The sequence below is a fragment of the Heterodontus francisci genome, chromosome 10 (genome assembly GCF_036365525.1).
Source record: "Heterodontus francisci isolate sHetFra1 chromosome 10, sHetFra1.hap1, whole genome shotgun sequence".
Taxonomy (NCBI): Eukaryota; Metazoa; Chordata; class Chondrichthyes; order Heterodontiformes; family Heterodontidae; genus Heterodontus; species Heterodontus francisci.
The window spans coordinates 38,719,368-38,738,038 of record NC_090380.1 but is presented as its reverse complement, the minus strand read 5'-3'; the positions used below and the strand labels follow the sequence as shown (position 1 = coordinate 38,738,038).

At 43.9% G+C, this 18,671-nt stretch overlaps 1 protein-coding gene across 1 annotated transcript in view; it reads left to right on the top strand.

Moving 5' to 3' along the window:
- The window catches only part of frmpd4 (FERM and PDZ domain containing 4), a 703,387-nt gene extending 686,691 nt beyond the window's left edge, over positions 1-16,696 (top strand). Inside the window, exons 14-17 of the mRNA XM_068039872.1 lie at positions 1,375-1,513; positions 11,880-12,953; positions 13,245-14,555; positions 15,342-16,696. Of these exons, the coding sequence (XP_067895973.1) occupies positions 1,375-1,513; positions 11,880-12,953; positions 13,245-14,555; positions 15,342-16,696 (3,879 nt within the window). The remainder of the gene's footprint in view (positions 1-1,374; positions 1,514-11,879; positions 12,954-13,244; positions 14,556-15,341) is intronic.
- The last annotated feature ends 1,975 nt before the right edge of the window (positions 16,697-18,671 follow it).

Sequence of the window (18,671 nt, the reverse complement as noted above, 5' to 3'; positions counted from 1 at the left end):
TCAACTCCGCTGCCTATTTTCCCAACAAATTGGGGCGAAATTTACTGGGTCCCTGACCTTGGGTGTTGCAGCAAGGGGGGCTTGGAAAATACCCCTGGGAGAGGCCATCATGGGTCTCAACACTGGGAAGGCCCCACCCCTTATTACTGGTGACGGTGAGGCCTCATGGCTGCCCCCCACCAATGCTTGACGCCAGGAGCGTAATTAAAATATGATAATGTATGTAAATAAAAGAATTAATACTTACCCCGTTGTGCTGGCTGTCTCACTCCCATATTATGGTCGGTGACCAGCACCCCTGTGCCTTCTGATCCCCAACCACTGAAGAATAGTGGAACACTTATGGGGAGGGGGGAGCAAGTAAGCTTTCAGGGCGGGGTGGGGAGAAAATCAATTGCGATTGGTGGAGGGGATAGTGGGAAGCGGTTGAAGGTGAAGGGTAATAAACTTTTGCGGGGGGAGAAGTTTGGGATTGTAAGGTAAGTTTTTTTTAGGTGCAATTAATAAACTGTTTAGTCATTGGGGGGGGGGCGGTGGGTGGGAGATGGACTTGAATCTTTTATCAATTTTTTTACTTTAATTTTAAAATGTATACAACTTTAAAAATTTAAATGAAGTGGAAGGGCTTGAAGCCCTTTAAAAATGGCACCGGCGCCTGTGCAATGGTGCCAGATGCTGTTGCCAGGGACGGAGAGCCCACCCCCTCCACATCATCGAGGGGGTGGGGGGGGGGGGCGGGGGGGGTGCAGTCCACCCCATCCATTTAAAATGAGCTGCCATGATCAATATTGCGGTGGCTCTGCAACGGGCAGTCTGCACTGACGGACCGCCATTTTGGAAACTTTTGTTGCGTTATCGCCATTAAGTACCTTCTTAACTGGAAACAATATTGGAAGCCTGGAATTTAAATAACTGCAACAAAAAAGAAATGAAAGAGATGGAAGTGTCTGCTCATTATGAAATCAGACATGTAAATCGTGTCAATTTAGACCTGAATTTAATTAGTCTTGGATGTTCTAACTCATCACATCCCAGTCTTGGGATTTCATTTCATAACTTTCCTTATCATCTTCTCTGTGAATGCATTTGATACAGTTTTAGTTTCAAGCAGATAGGTTTGATTTTTTAATATAGCAAGTGACAATCCTAATTCAAGCATAGTACAGTTACTTTCATCTTTGAAAGGAGTTCCATGCAGCAAACTCTCCCATACGAGATTACTATTAAGTATCAGTCAGTACATTGGCCAATGCCCTCATGTGTAAATACATTCTTTTGCTATTAGCAATGGATGGTTCACTGCTTTAATGAATTTAAATGATTTTTTTCATTCTCCAGTGCAATATTCTCAAACTGCTGTCTTTTTATTTTCAGCCTATCATATTATTAATGGAGTCAACAGATGCAATGAACCTTGCCTGCTTGACAGCTGGATACTACAGGCTGTTGGTGGATTCCCGACGCTCCATATTTAACATGGCTCATGGCAAATGCACTGCACATAATGAAGCAGGTAGCATCATTAGATGTGAGCATGCAGCTTATCTGAATTTATTCCTTTCAAAACATTATTTTAGTACTTACTTCGAAATATCAGGCAGTGACTTGTATACCAGACTGTGAAGCATTTTAACTGCTGAAGGCAATGGGAGAGATCAATAGACTAATATGTGAGAGTTGATACAGTATGGATTTATGCCTATCATTTCCTACATTGGGGAAGTGGAGATTTGCTCCATACACTGTATTTCAAGAAATATGAATGAGTTTATAGTTTTGTTACACCTAGGATACAAAGGAAATCATTCCCTGTGATGATCTTATCATTGCCTTTGTGAGGACGTGACAAGTGTTGACATATTGGCATTGAATTTACTGATGTCTGTCTAGTAACTAAAGGCTCAATTTCCTTCCATCCACACCCTCCTTTACCCATCTATTATCTCGGATCTTCTTCCCTACTCCCCAGAAAGTACTGAATATTGTTGGGATGTGGTCCAGGGGTAGCTAGTGGTGCAAGGGAGCATATGTGATCCCAGACAGTGAATGTTGGGAAGCTACTCAACCTCAGAAGACATCATCGTCAAACTCAATTCTGTCCACAGGCAGCCCGTGCACAAGCTCTTTCCAGCAGAGTGACTGGAATGTTGCTGATATTTATGCTCTCTAATTTGAGCTTTTTGACATATTTGCATTCAGTCCTTAATTCACACCTAAAGAAATTTAAAACAAAGGAGATTCAAATGAAGCCCAGAGCATCTTCTCTCTTCAGTGCTGTCACCACAATTCTCTCTTCAATCTACCTTAATATTACTTAAATTATTTTTAAATCTATATTTTCCTTTTTGGATTTCTTTATTCACTTACCCATCTGCTTCTCATCTGTTCGAATATGATGCTCCCTGCAGTCAAATAGCCTCTTCGTTTCTGGTATTACAGAATCTTAAAATCATTCAGAGAACTTGAGCAGCACAGATTTCTAAATACTTCACGTCTGCTGTAGTTTCCCCACTACCAGCAGTGCCGCTTCAAGTCTACTAGTTTATAAGCTAATATATATATAAAATATATGTAAAAAAAACACAAAATTATTTCCAATTCTTGCTAATCACTTCTTAGGCTTGGATATCTTCTCCTAGTTAAAAGATATTAAACTTACAACTTCATATATAAAGGACATGGCTTGCAAGCCTTCAGTCCGATTCGCTTTGGAGATGGTTCTAAAGAAATAGTTACGCGTGCCTCATGATGCAGTATATCATAAAGTTGCATTCATGTGACCTCACCTGGCTATTTTGCCAGCCATATCACTCACTTTACTGAGTGAAACATTAATGTTGCTGCAGATTTTATATTTGCTATAAATGTTCACCAAGATTCAGTGACACCGGTCTTTTCTGCAAATGCATCATGCATCCTGTATAATCGGGAATTTGCCTTACTGCCTAGTATCTAGTCATATGATAGTGTGACCCAGAATCAGAACAGTAAAGCCCCTTGTCAAATATAATCTCACAAATTATCACAACATGGATATTTCCTATCTCCTGAAAAGTGGGCTGATTAACAATTTAGAATGCGGCAAGACCAATGCAAAATCCAGAAGCTGATTTATTTTACAGATTACAAGGTTACTGAAAGGAGTTGCTAATTCTAAATTTAAACTTACTCTGTAAGCTTTCCATAACATTAAACAGCAAAGATTGCTGTGCTGTGCCTGTGAGCAAGCTAAATAGTCCTGGTCAGTTCTTGCTCTGAATCTTAAGGAAAGGGCCGACTGGAACTGTATGGTGAAGCTTGTGCCTCAGTCTTGTATTTTCCTGCACATTATAGAAACTAGACAATTTTCATTTCCATTTGTTTCATTGGGCTGAATTTTATTGACCCCCGCCCCCCAACCAACGTCAGGGGTCATGGAGCGGGGGCCTGAAAAATCATCTGGGAGAGGCCTGCCACAGGCCCCAATGCCGGAAACGCCCTGCCCATTTTACCAGCGGCGGCAAGGCCTCAGAGCAGCCCCTCCCGCCGTTCAGCAAAAAAAACGCAATTTACATATGTTAATAAAGTTTAATGAATGCAAATAAACCTACCTTTCAACGATGGCCATCCCACGCCAATATTCCCGCCGCTTGCCGGAAGTCTCACACCTTTCGATCGGCATTCGGAGATCCAAGGCGGAACACAGTTGGGGAGGGAGGAGGAGTGAAGTTTTCAGGGCAGGGGAAGCGGGGAAAACTGTTATGATTGGCTGAGGGGATGGTGGGAAGGGGTTGATGGGCAAAGAGAATAAAAGTTGGGGCTGAAAGGTCAGCACCGGCAAAAAACTTTTTCAGTGCGGGGGGAAGGGAAATAAATATTTTGTTTGATCATTGGTGGGGTGGAAGAGGGGATTCGATCTTTAACTGTACGTTTAAATTTAAATTCCAAGTGCAAAACTCTTTAAAAATTTGAATTAGCTATCAGGGCTTGAAGCACTTTACAAATGGCGCCGAGTCTGCGCAGTGGCACCGGACGCTGTTGCCAGAGATGAAGCGCTCGCCACCTCTACGTCATTGGGGGCGGGTGCTCCGCCCTCTCTATGCTAATGAGCCGCCGCACACTTTTTGAAGCTCAACACCGAGAACGACAGGGAGTTAATAAAATTCAGCCCGATGAGTCTGGATGGCTCACAGGAAGTTCAGAACATCCTCCAATGTCTAGAACCCAGGTGGTATATGTGAAGCCCAGTTCCACAAGCTCATCTGTCTGGCTCAAATCACATCCTGTAGAAACTTTAATCCACTTGAGAGCAAAATGTAGCTTAAAAGTAACATTTTAATTTAAATCATACCAAGCCTCTTATGCGACAAAATCATCACATGACAGATACTTTGATGCATCCTTCCCTTCACAAGCAGCTGAAGAAGGATTGGCATCGAAAATTACTGGGGCATAACTGTATGTTATCTTATTTTCATGCTTACCAACAGAATCCCGAAATGACCTATATTTAGGGCTGATACATTCAGATTTATTGATGTTCGTATTGACTTTCAGAAAGAAAGGTCAACGGAACAAAATCCATGATCAGCCACTGACAGTGTACGTTCAATTAATATCAGTCCCAAACACACGCCTGTGACTAGGTGACTGCTTGAAGGTCCCATTGTGTTTGTTACAGTTTCTACTCATAATGGTAAGGCGAATCCAAGGGCTGAATTTTAACATAAAAATACAGTGGGTTTGGGTCAGGTTGGGGGGGGAGTGTTAAAGGCTGAAAAATTTGTTTCCTCACCCAAACCCTTCTCCAACCCGCCCATTTCCGGCTTTAACTGAGGCCAGAAGTTGGGCAGGTGACCAACCTGTTCCAAGGAGGCGGCTTGGAACTTCAAATACGATAATGAGGCTGCAAACCCCATTGTCATGCAGATTTTGAAATTTAGCTACTGTCGGCCAGATTTCCCAAGCGTTGGGGAAACTGGCAGCTTCCTCGAAGCAAGGACTTGGTACATTCAGGAGGTAACTGCCTTTATATCTACCTCCTGGATCTAGGTCCTGCCTGAGAAGCCACCACAATTGGGCACAACATCCTCAATAACCTTCTCCCAGGCCCCTAACCCCCCATACCACCAGGCCCCAATCCCCTCACCACCATCAGGCCCCTATCCCCCCACACTACCAGGCCCCGATCCCCTCACCACCACCACCAGGCCTCTATCCCCTCACCACCACCAGGCCCCGATCCCCCCACACCACCAGGCCCCTATCCCCCCACACCACCAGGCCCCTATCCCCCCACACCACCAGGTCCCTATCCCCTCACCACCACCAGGCCTCTATCCCCTCACCACCACCAGGCCTCTATCCCCTCACCACCACCAGGCCTCTATCCCCTCACCACCACCAGGCCCCGATCCCCTCACCACCACCAGGCCCCGATCCCTCACCATCACCAGGCCCCGATCCCCCCACACCACCAGGCCCCTATCCCCCCACACCACCAGGCCCCTATCCCCTCACCACCAGGCCCCTATCCCCTCACCACCACCAGGCCCCCACCCCCTCACCATCACCAGATCCCGATCCCCCCACCACCACCAGGCCCCTATCCCCTCACCGCTGCCAGGCCCCTATCCCCTCACCACCACCAGACCCCGATCCCTCACCATCACCAGGCCCCGATCCCCCCACACCACCAGGCGCCTATCCCCCCACACCACCAGGCCCCTATCCCCTCACCACCACCAGGCCCCCACCCCCTCACCACCACCAGGCCTCGATCCCCTCACCACCACCAGGCCCCGATCCCCTCACCACCACCAGGCCCCTATACCCTCACCACCACCAGGCCCCCACCCCCTCACCACCACCAGGCCTCGATCCCCTCACCACCACCAGGCCCCTATCCCCCCACACTACCAGGCCCTGATCCCCTCACCGCCACCAGGCCCCGATCCCCCCACCACCACCAGGCCCCGATCCCTTTACCACCACAAGGTCCAGATCCCCTCACCACCACCAGGCCCCTATCCCCCCACCACCACCACCAGGCCCCTAAACCCCCACACCACCAGGCCCCGATCCCCTCACCACCACCAGGCCCCGATCCCCCCACCACCACCAGGCCCCGATCCCCCCACCACCACCAGGCCCCGATCCCCCCACCACCACCAGGCCCCGATCCCCCACACCACCAGGCCCCAATCCCCCCACCACCACCAAGTGCCAATCCCCATCATGCCACCAGGACCTCTGATTTCCATTTCAACCTCATTCCCAATCTCCCCCATCAGGATTAGCAGCCCAATTGATCAACCGTTCCCCCCCCACCCCACTCCTCCTGTTTGGCCCATCTCCCTCTCTCGCCGGTCAATCCCTCCTCTTCCTCCTCCCCCGTTCTGATCAACACGCTGTCTTCTACCTGATCAACCCACTTTCCTCTACCAATCACCTCGCACCCACCGCCCCCCACCCCACCACCCCACCCCTCCCCTCCCACCCGGGTCAACACCCCTCTCCTCCCCCACCACTTCAAAACCCTGTCCTCTCCGAGATTGACTCCACAAAAAACTCCATCGTATGCCGGGAATGCTGAATTGTGGGTTCCTACAACTTTAGGATGGACCAGCTCCCTGCTGGTCAGGTAGGTAAAAAATCTTCCCCAACAATCAATGATTTATGTTCATTTAAATTTGCCAAAGGTAACCCAACATAGGAACAGGAATAGGCCATTTAGCCCCTCGAACCTATTCCACCATTCAATGAGATCATAAATGCTCTGTGCCCTAACTTCACATACCCGCCTGTGCCCATATCCCTTAATGCCTTTAGTTAACAAAAATCTCTCAATCCCAGATTTAGAAACATAGAAAATAGGTGCAGGAATAGGCCATTTGGCCCTTCGAGCCTGCTCCGCCATTCATTATGATCATGACTGATCATCTAACTCAGTAGCCTGTTCCCACTTTTGTCCCGTACCCTTTGATCCCTTTAGACCCAAGAGCTATATCTAACTCCTTCTTGAAAACATACAATGTTTTGGCCTCAATTGCCATTTGCAGAAGAGAGGTCCAAACTTCTACCACCCTTTGGACTGAATTTTACCAAGCCCTGGATGTCGGTCTCCGTGGCAGTGGGGCCAAAAGATGGGACCGGCAGCGGTCCGCCACGGTGGCTGATGCTGGGAGGGCCGGGCCCAATCCTCTCGGCGGCAGCAAGGCTCCATGGCAACCCCACCCCACCCTGTCACTAGGTGACTGGACCTGGATTTCAAAATTTAAATTAATGAAATGCATAAATTTAAATGAACTTGCATTCAATCTTCCAGGCCCACCACAATCTTTGACACAACGGCTGGCACTACCATGCCTTCAGTTCCCCGTCCAGTGAAAGCGGCATGACACTAGTGGGGCGGGGGGAGGAGTTAAGATTTTCAGTGCAGTGGCGGGGAAAGGGGTCAAATAAAAGTAATGGGTATAGAGGATGGTGGGAAGGGGTGAACTTTAAACTTTGTGCAGTCTGGTGGGGGCAGGGGTGGAGGTCAGATTTAAAAGGTAAATGTTTTGGGCAGAAGGGCAAATAGTTAATGTAATTGTTATTGGGGGTGGGAAAGAGATGTTAGAAATGTATTTAATAAATTTTGTGGGGGAGGTGTATCTTTACAAATTTAAATATGTTGGCAGGGCTGGCTGCCCTTTAAAAATGGCGCCAGTGCCTGCACACAGGCAGCCCGCCCCCTCCACGAAATTGGTTTGCGGGGGGGGGTGCCCTGGCTATTTAAATGAGCCACCGCGCAGTAGATCGCAGCAGCTCTGGCCGCCATTTTTTGAGCTCACAGCCGGGCTCTTAAAATCCAGCCCTTTGAGTGTAGAAATGTTTCCTAACTTCACTCCTGAAAAATCTGGCTCTAATTTTTAGACAATGCCCACTAGTCTATTCTCCCCAACTAGCAGAGGTAGTTTCTGTCTACCTTCTCTCTACCTACCCTATCTGTTAGTCTTAATATCTTGAAAACTTCGATCAAATCATGCCTTAATCTTCTACATTTCAGAGATTGCAAACCTAGTTTGTGTAATCTCTCCTCGTAATTTAATCCTTGGAGTCCAGGTAACATTCTAGTAAATCTTCGCTACACTCCCTCAAAGACCAATATATCCTCTTAAAGTGTGGTGCTGAGAACTGAACACATTACTCCAGGTGTGGTCTAACCAGGGCTTTGCTTAGCTGTTGCATAACATTTATCCCCTTGTATTCTAGTCCTTTAGATATAAAGGCCAGAATTCCATTAAAATTTTTGATTATTTTCTGTATCTGTTCATAACATTTTAATGATCTGTGTACCCGGTTCCCAAGTCTTTTTGGACCAGCACTGTTTCTAGCATTTCACCATTTAGAAAGTACTCTGTTCTATCCTTTTAAGGTCCAAAGATGACCTCACATTTGCCTGCATTGAAATCCATTTGCCACAGTTTGGCTCATTCACTTAATTTATTCATATCTTTTTTGTAATTTTATGCTTTGATCTGCACTGCTTACAATGCTATCTTTGTGTCTTTGGCAAACTTGGATTTGTGGCTTTCTATCCCATCATCTAAATTGTTAATAAATACAGTGAATAGTTTAAACCCCAAGATTCTTGCAGGACAGTGACATCCTGCCAAGTAGAGTATGTGTCAAAGATTGATACTCATTGTCTCCTGTCACTCTGCCAGTTTCCTAACCAGGTCAATAATTTGACTTCAATTTCATGGGCTTCGACTTTAGCTAACAGTCCAAGTCTTTTACAAGAGACTTTTCAAATGCCTCTGGAAGTCCATATAAATAACAGGCATTCCCTTATCTCACTACTTTAGTCACCTCTTCAAAAAATTCAAAACAGGTTCATCAGACATGGCCTAACCTTTACAAATCCTTGTTGGCTTTCTCTGATAAGCTGAAAATGTTCAAGGTGTTCAGTCACTTTACCCTAAATTACAGACTCTTGTAATTTCCTGACATTATATGCTGGACTAACTGCTCTATAGTAACCTGGGCTGGGATATTGTTGAGCTTCCAATATTGGACTCCATGGTGTGGGGGGCCGGAAGATTGCAGCCCCCGCCGCTGAGCCCAACGCCGGGATTGCCGGGCCCGATCTTCCCAGCAGCGGTGAGGCTCCATGGCGGCTGCACTGCCGCTCAGCGACTTTAAATATTTAAATAAAGGAAATTAATAAATTTAAATACAATTCACCGCAATCTTACCAGCTGTCTGGGATCTTCCATGCAATGGCTGGCAGTCACATGCCTTCACTTGCCCGTCCAGGGAAAGCTGTGGGGGAAATTGGGGGGAACTTAGAATTTTTAGTGAAGTAAGGGCGGGGGGAGTCGACTCTGCATTTCTAGTGTGGGGGGGAAGGGGTGACCCTTGCACTTAGTGCGGTTGTGGGGGGGAGAGGTCAAATCTTCAATGTAAGTATTTGTTGGAGAGGGGAACAGGGGAACATTATTTTCAATGTTTTGGGGGGAGGGTACAGGTACAAAATTTCTTTACAGTGTTATGAGGGGCGGGAGGGGCGTACGGGGTTCAACTGTGCAGGTCTGGCAGCCCTTTAAAAATGGTGCCAGTGCCTGCACAGAGGCAGTTGACGCTGTTCACAGCATCGCAGAGCTCGCCCCCGCCATGTGATTGGGGGGGGGGGGGGGAAGACCACCCTGCATATTTAAATGATCTGCTGCGTGCTACATTTTGGTGGCGTGGCAGTGCGTGGCCCGTGCGCATGGGATGCCATTTTTTCACCCGTCACCGCTCTCGGTAGCAGGGAAATAAAATTCAGCCCCGGTTTCCCTCTCTCATCATTCTTAAATAGTGGACTGGAATGCACAAATTCCCAATCTAAAAGAACAGTTCCCAAATTGAGGGAAGGTTGTGGTTAAGGCTTCTGCAATGTTCTCACCTACTTCCTTTAAAAACCTGGTACAGAAACTATCTGGGCCCCAGGATTTGTCACTCATTAGTGCCATTATATTTCTTCATTATGGTTATTTTGCTTACATTCATTTTGGTGAGTCCCTGTCCCTGATTCAGTATTAGTTCCCTTGGGATGTCTGGCATGCTAACCTTTTCCTCTACTGTAAATACTGAAGCAAAGTAATTATTCAACATGTCCAACATTTCCTTATGTTCATTAACCAAAGCATGATTGGAAGATATTGCTGAATATCATAATCATGACTCATTTATCTGGACACTGGTGTGGATCAAAATTTTACGATGGTTGAGAATGAATGGTTGTAACAATGCAAAGGATTTATACTTCCCTGTATTAAAACAACTAAGTGAGCCAGGCAAATGAATGCAGTGCAGAATTTCCTTCTCATTCCATAGGTGAATTTACTCCTCTGAGTGTGCTCACCTTCTTTGGGCAGCCAAAGAACTTATTCATTTGTTGACATCCCTTCCTATTTTCATACATTATTATGCATTAAAGGTTGATCGTGTTAAGTTCATTATATAACCATATCATGAAGATACTGATTCACTGGAATGCTGCCTGGTATGAGGAAATATAAATACAGAGAAAGTCTTGAAAATTGTATCCTTTTTCATCGGAACAACGCAGATATAGGACGATAGTATATAAGTGTTTAAAATTATGATTAGATGGAGCAGGGTAAAAAATAGTTGAGTGGTTAAGCACAAAGGGCCATTGAAAACCTTAAATGTAAGAGATTTAAAACAGAGAGCAGGTAAAATTTCTTTAAACTGAGAGTTGTGGAGTTCATTTCCAGTGGTAATGTTTTGAGGTAGAATGTCAACGTTTGAGATTAGATTAAGAATGGATTCACTGTTGAAGGAAATGAGGTTAAAGGGTTTAGTTTAGAGATACAGCACTGAAACAGTCCCTTCAGCCCACCGAGTCTGTGCTGACCATCAACCACCCATTTATACTAATCCTACACTAATCCCATATTCCTACCACATCCCCACCTGTCCCTATATTTCCCTACCACCGACCTATACTAGTGGCAATTTATAATGGCCAATTTACCTACCAACCTGCAAGTCTTTTGGCTTGTGGGAGGAAACCGGAGCACCCGGAGAAAACCCACGCAGACACAGGGAGAACTTGCAAACTCCACACAGGCAGTACCCAGAATTGAACCCAGGTCGCCGGAGCTATGAGGCTGCAGTGCTAACCACTGCGCCGTGTTATGAAAACAGGATGGGTAAATGTGGTAAGGACTCAGGTGGAGGATAAACATGGGCATGGAGGAGTTGGACCAAAGGATCTGTTTCCATTTTGTAAATTCTGTGTCATCAGTGCCTGGGCTTTTGACTGACTGATAAAGTAGCCTTTGGGCCTAGCTTTTAACCATTGAAACACAAATTCCTTTGTAAATTACTGTCAATTTCATAATCATTAGTGGGAGGCTGGAGGAAGATGAAACATGAATAGTATAGGGTTTTACAGCTTTATATAGGGGGAAAAAGTAAGGAAAATATAACTTAGGCTACTGTAGATAGAAAAAATCTAATTACAAGTCTGGAAATTACTCCCCCTACTGGAGACACATCATGCTGACCACAGCCAGGCAGCTGTAATTACAGAACAAGTTTGCATAGACAGCTTCCATTACAAATGTGGACTTGGAAATTTATAATGGAAGTATAAAAACAAGAACAGAATGTATGACTTTAAAACGGGGACCAAATTATGTCCATGTGCTCTGGTGAAATTATCCTGCATCCTTTGACTCCAGTTTAGCTGAAGCCTGCACTTGGTTTTCACTCTCTTCGGCAACGCCACAGAAGAGTGACTAGTTTGTTTGCATAATTGTTAATATTAAAACATTCTTTATCTTATGTGTTAAACAATGATGCTGAATGTTTGTGAATAATTATCTTTTTCTTTTACATAGGCCCTGAATATAAGACTAAACATAATACGCACAACTTAGAATGGAACTATTTGCCGAAGAGTTCATGCCATGTCAGGGCTAAAAAGGAAGATGCTCAGCCATCATCTATTAGAGAATCAAAGCAGAAAAATGTAGATTTCTCAGATGATTCAATTTACCATGAAGATTCCAGGGGGGTTTTAATAACTGAGATTACAGATGTTAATGACCATAGTCACCTAGCAGCTGAATATATAAATACTAGGGAAGCTGAAAACAAAGCTTTTAACAGGCTGTCCTCCTCTGGGAAAGAGCCTAACAAAACAATGCAAGAATCTCCAAGGGGAGCAAAAGTATCCTTTGTCTTTGAGGATCACAATGTAGCTGCCTTTAATCCAAGAAACTTTGGATATGAAAGATTGCTGGATGATAGTCCAAGCAATTTAGACCAACACACATCTATGTACTTGGCCAATGCAAGTGACATTAAATGCTCAGAGTTCTCATTCCCAGGGATCGATGTGGATAACATTGATACAAATGCTGTTTATGCAAACATCAATGACAGCAGAATGTTTGCAAATGCAGAAAACATTGAAGAACCATTGTTACATGACATCTGTTATTCAGAGACCACAGATGATGCTGAGGATGAAGATGAAGCCAGCTGTGAGGAAGATATCCCACTTGGAGAGGCTGACAAAACTGACATTCTGAATATTTCTGGATCTAGTGATGACATAATTGACTTAACATCACTTCCTCCACCTGGAGGTGATGATGATGATGAAGATGATTTTCTTCTTCACACACTGAATATAGCTATAGCTGCCCCTCCACCTGGCTTCAGAGACAATAGCTCAGATGAAGAAGATGGCCAGCATCAACCAGCACAAAGTGCAGTTGAACCCAGCCAAACCAAATGTTCTCCAAGTGATGACATCCCTGTGTCACTCATAGATGCCATTCCTACACAGCTTGAAGACCAGAGTGGTGAGCAGGCATTGGATGATGCAGTGGTTTCCACTTTGCAAGCATTGGAGGCGCTGGCAGCTTCTGAGGAGCAGTCCGTTCAGCAAACAGATGACAGTTCAGGTTCTTTCACCATAGTAACGTTTATTCATTGACTGTCATAATGTTCCATCTGTAAACTTGTTAACAACTTGGAAACATTCCAGAAAATATTTTCCATCAGTGTGTCATCCCATTTTCTGATCTGGCATGCTAATGGAACAATCTTAGTTGATATTTCATGCACTGGATGCTTATTATGCAATGAAATTTAAGAATGCTAAACACTTTGTTTAATAAACCTATTTTATTAAGATTAAAAAAGTGTCTATGATGAAGTAATTAATTGGGTGTTTATTCTCTTGTGGCATACAGGTGTAGTGATATTAAGAGCTTATAGTCCTGAGTCATCATCGGATTCTGGCAATGAAACAAACTCCTCTGAAATGACTGAAAGCTCTGAGGTAGCCTCAGCACAGAAGCATTCTGAGGGTTCCATGCACATGCTTGTGGCCACCAGTGAAGGCTATCAGCAACTTCAAGAAGAGCAAACTGAATTCCCAATCTCTCAAATCGAGAATGTAGGGCCCACTTCTAAAATTGTTCCAAAAGCAACACATTCCTTGACCGCTCAACGAGGAAGCAATGCAAAGTCCAAAGTTGTGCCTTCAAAACAAATTCTTCCTTCTGAGGAAATTGAAATGGAACCAGAGACAATGGAGACTAAATCTGTCACAGATTACTTCAGCAAACTGCAGATGGGATCTCTGATGTATTCATGCCCAAGTAAGCAAAAAAGCAAGGCAGGTGATACTAGTGTCAAGTTAGCGTTTGATGGTAATATATCAGTGAAAAGGAAACATGCAAACAGAAAGACAGAATTGGGTGATGATTTGTCATCTAACGGCAAATACAATACGTTGATTGCAAAGAACAGTCATGGCACAACCACTTTTGACTTAGAAAGCACTACTTTCCGTAGAGAGACACAAAGGTGGTTTCAAGTTTCTGGAGAAAAAATGGCTGATAAGCATTTTCCGGGGTTAATTAATGGTAAAAGTTTTCACAAAGCCTGCGTAGTTTCTAGAACTGAACTTGAAGGGGAAGAAGCTGACACTGAAATAGATGATCGTTGTTCCTTGGCCAGCACTTCAGGGCTTGGACGTGATGAAAGCTTTCTCTCTGATACCACTTACATGTCTTCAGCCAAACATCTGACTGATTCAGAAGATACTGAGCTTTTTCCTGATGATCACTCTTCAGAGCTTCCAGAAGCTGAACAGAGTGTGACTAGACTCTGTGAATACCATATGACAAAAAGAATGTCCTCTTTACAAAGCGAGGGTCATTACTCTTTGCAGAGCTCCCAGTGTTCTTCAGTAGATGCAGCCTGCAGTACAGGCAGTAGTACATGTGCCACCCCAGTGGATTCCCCTCTCTGTACAACTGATATTAAGCACATATTATCGGAATCTTCTCTAAAAGGTCTTGGCTACATTTCAGAAGATCAACGAACACTTTTGCTTCAAAGCCATGGAACATCATATAAAGATCTGCATCCCCAAGCTGAAGCCATGTGTCATAGGAGAACAGCCCATAACACGCATGCACCTTCAAATGCTGAACCAATATTTGGTACCATTCGTGATGGGTGCCACCGAGTACCCAAGATTAAAGAAACCACAGGTACCTCAGTAAACAGAGATAATATTTACGCAGATGTTGAGCTGCAAAATTTAAGATTTGAAAGTAAGGTAGAGAGTGAAGGAAATGATTATTTTCGAGATCAAGAAACTAGTCCTCTTTTGTTAGGTTCATCTCATGAAGTTAGCTCTCAAAATTGTAATACAGATATGGTGGAAAGAACAAGTAAGTCCAAAGCTGCTGATGGTAGTAGTTCAACTCAAGAAATTAAACTCAGCACATTTCCTAATCTTAAGAGCACATCAATCACTTTCCCAAATGAAAATGACTATGTAAAAGATCATCAGAAATGTTCTAAGTTTTATAGGTCTAACACATTAACATTCCCTTCATTACTTTCAACATCAAAAGATTCAGGCTGTGTTAGACACAAGGATTTATTTGCTTCAAGTAAAAGTAAGTTACCTAAGGATTCACTATGTAATTTTAGAAAATTTTTTTTTACATCTTTACCGTCCAAGTTGAGGAGGGAGAATGACTTAGCTAAACAGAGGACCCAAAAACCTAGGCAGCTTGAGGAAACAATTAATAAGGAAAGGAGACAAGTTGACTGTTTTAACATACATGTAGGACAAGATCTGCATTCTGAGCAATGTCTCAGTCTGAGTAAAGGAGCTGCCAGTGAGAATGATAAAGCTCTGCCTGGAGGTTTTCATGAGAAGCAGCTCTCTGCTGAGGACAAGCAGTGCAACCCAGATTGTAAATTGCAGCATGTTGTCAAGGAGATGCTTAATGATTCTCTGTGTTTTTCTGCCACCCCTAGTGTAGCTTGCACAGAGCCTGAGCAAGGAGGAAGAGGAGGTGCAACTTCAGCTTTCACTAATCAATTCAAAGCCGACAACATTACTCTACCATCAAACATTTGCAATGATACAAAGGTGCCAAGTACCCGTCAAGAGCCGCCTGATTTTCCCAAAATAAAACAAGCGCATGCAACAGAACTTAATAGAAAGGCTTGTGATGTTGGTGGAGGAAGCCTTAAAATTCCTCCCAGAAAGAAGGTGTTGAGGCGTTGCAGCAGCAGTGTTACACCAGGAATGGGGCACATAGAAACCCTATTAGAAAAATCAAAGACTTCCATAGGATTCCAATATTCTGATCTCCCTGAAATACCTGATGCTCAACCTGTACGTAAAAGAGTTGAACTTCCTCAGGGTGAAAGATTATCCAAGAGTCACTCTCAAGGATCTGTGACGACAAATTCATCGTGCTGCTCCACTACTGCAGACGAAAAGGAGAGTAGGAGATCATTGGAGATATTTTCAGTACAAAAGGATTTTCGACACATTAGGCCGTTGCCTTTCCCAAAGGCGGAGTCGAGCAACTGGAAGTGTCACAGTCCTTTTACCTATTGTTTCCTTAATAAAGACATTGATGCTGAAGATGATGATGATGGTTATGGCAGTAAGGGCCAGTTGTCTTGCTTGGACCAAAATCATCTCTTTTCCAGTTCATCTCAAGCATTCTGTACATCCTCTAGCACTGCAAATGCCAGGAAAGCTGGGGGACCTACTGTGGGCCCTTGCAGGGAGCCTGTTAGCAACAGTGGCAAAGAGGAGGAACAGACAGACGTTACAGGCATGGTGTTTGATAGCAGGATTGCCAGAATTAATGCTCTAAAGGACAAGGTGTACACATTGCCAAATGGATTTCTTGCAGCACAGAAAGATGCCAGCGAACTGCTGTCTCTATTGCAGGCAAGTGTTGGAAAAAAAGAACATGTAAAATCAGACCTTCATCAACTCCGATTTAGCCAATACCAACAACTGTTGTCCATCGAATCGAGACAGTTGGGAACTGCTTGCAGGAAAATGGCTGCTGCAGAAAAAAGCCCAGAAGAAATGCTCTTAGCTATGACTTCCAGCTTCCAAGTACTGTGTTGCTTAACAGAAGCCTGCATGCGATTAGTTAAAGTAATGAATTCTGAAACACAGCAACAGGAAATTGTTGCAAAGGTAGATGAGGTTGTAATGAACTATATTTGTCTACTGAGAGCTGCTGAAGCAGTATCTGGAGCAGCCCCCATTGACCCTAATGTTAAGGTTTTAGCGCGACATTCAATTACCATGATGGCTATTGTAAGCACACTAACCCGTTCACTTAAAACGCTTTTAAATAAATAAGATGCAAATTGTACTTTAAAATGTACCCTTGTAAAGCCATACATAGAGTTTACTGTAAATGTGGGTCCACTACTTGGACTGCTATAAAGGAAACTTGGTTTTGTGTACATTATATTTTATATGATGAGGCTGGGATATTATTATGTTATACAGCTCAATCTGCTAGAACTGTAATGTAATTGAAACTCCCTTTCTGATGAGAAAGAAATATAGAAAGCAATGGTATAAAAATCAGTTATTTTTCATATGGTACCCATGCTCCAACATGGTTGAGTGCTCTAACCAAAAGAGTGTCAAGATCCCCTAGTACTATAACTGCCATGGGGGGGGGGGGGGGGGGGGAGGGAGTTGGGAGGGGGGGTCTATACTGATCACACATGTGATACTGCAACACTCTGTAAATAATAAAGTATGATCTAAAATTTTAAAGTATGCTTTTTAACCAATGCAAACAATATAAACAATAAACAGTCAAATTGATCTGTTATGTCTTATTATTGGGGGGAACAAATCACAAAAAATTAAAGATTTTCATTTCCTTCCTTTTGCTTTGATTTGATTTTACAATAATTGCTTAGCACAAAAACACAACTGGGGCATTTTCTAATTTGATTGTGTCATGCTAGGCCCCACCTGCCAAGAATGAGGCACATAAATTTTTTATAATGAACATTGATTGTAAATTGTTACTGGAGTGAAGAAAGAACTTGTTAAACAGATCAGCCGTGGCTGGAAAAGACACTTGCACATTAACAGACAGTGATTGGAAGGATAAAGGACACATTCCACCCACATGGACCTTGATCACCAGGTATTGTGTGTAAGAGGAGCATTCCAGAGACTGCTAAGGTGATACAATCCAAGATGCTGTCAGACCAGTTAGTCACGTGACTGACCTGCTTGGCAACCTGTGTTTTTCTGAATTGTACAAACAGTTTGAACTCAGAGTGTCTGCCTGGCTCCTGGACTGAAGATCTCTCCTGTCTGCTCCCATCTCTTTCTCACAAGCCTCTGAATCCACTGAAGACACATGAACCCCAAGAGAAAAAAGTCTCCAACAGCGAACACAGTTTAAGAAGAATACTGGGCCCCAACAAAAACAAGATCTACCTACAATCAAGGACTCTACATTGAGTTTGAAGAAACGTAACAAAAACTGTTCAACTATTGCCTCAAACTTCTCCACTTTACTTTTTTTTCTCTTTTTTTCTATTTGCATGTGTGTATCACATATACATGCTAGCGTGGGTGCGTCATGTATCTGTAGGCATTAACCGAATTAGAGTTTAAGTTCAAGTTTTATAAATTTCAACTTTTCTTCTCTAAACCTAAGAAAATCTGTTTGTGCTGGTTTCTTTGCCTTATAATTGAAAAGCAGTGAACAAGGATTCACCAAGGGGGAGCTAAAAACACAATGTGTTTAAAATTAAACCCTGTTGCGGTAAGACCAGGTGAAGGCTGAAAAGGAACCCTAGACCTCTCTCACTGGGTCATAAGAGACATTTGGGTGCTAGCATCCGGATTTGACCCACAGACAAAGCAAAGATACAATTGGAACAGAGGATACTTGAATTAGAGGATGAAAGAGAGAGAGAGGAAAAAGAGAAAGAGAGGCAGGAGAGGGAGAAAGAAAGAGCCTTCCAGAAGGAACGTGAAGATAATGAAAGACAGGGGAGGGAGAGAGAAATAATATTCCAGAAAGAATGAAAGAGAGCTGAAGCAGCTTGGGTTAACTAGGAGGCAACAGAGTAACCCCAGTGAAAGCATGGCCAATAAGGAGGAGCGTAATTCAGGGCTGGGTACGGAATTGTTAAAACTACCTCAACTAATTCCAAAATTCAATGAGGAGGATGTAGAATTTTTTGTGTCCTTTGAAAATCTGGCAAGGCAGCTGAAATGACCAGCTGAGACCTGGCCGCTTTCACTACAAAGCAAGTTAACTGGAAAAGCCATAGTGGTTTATTCCCTGTTGCCA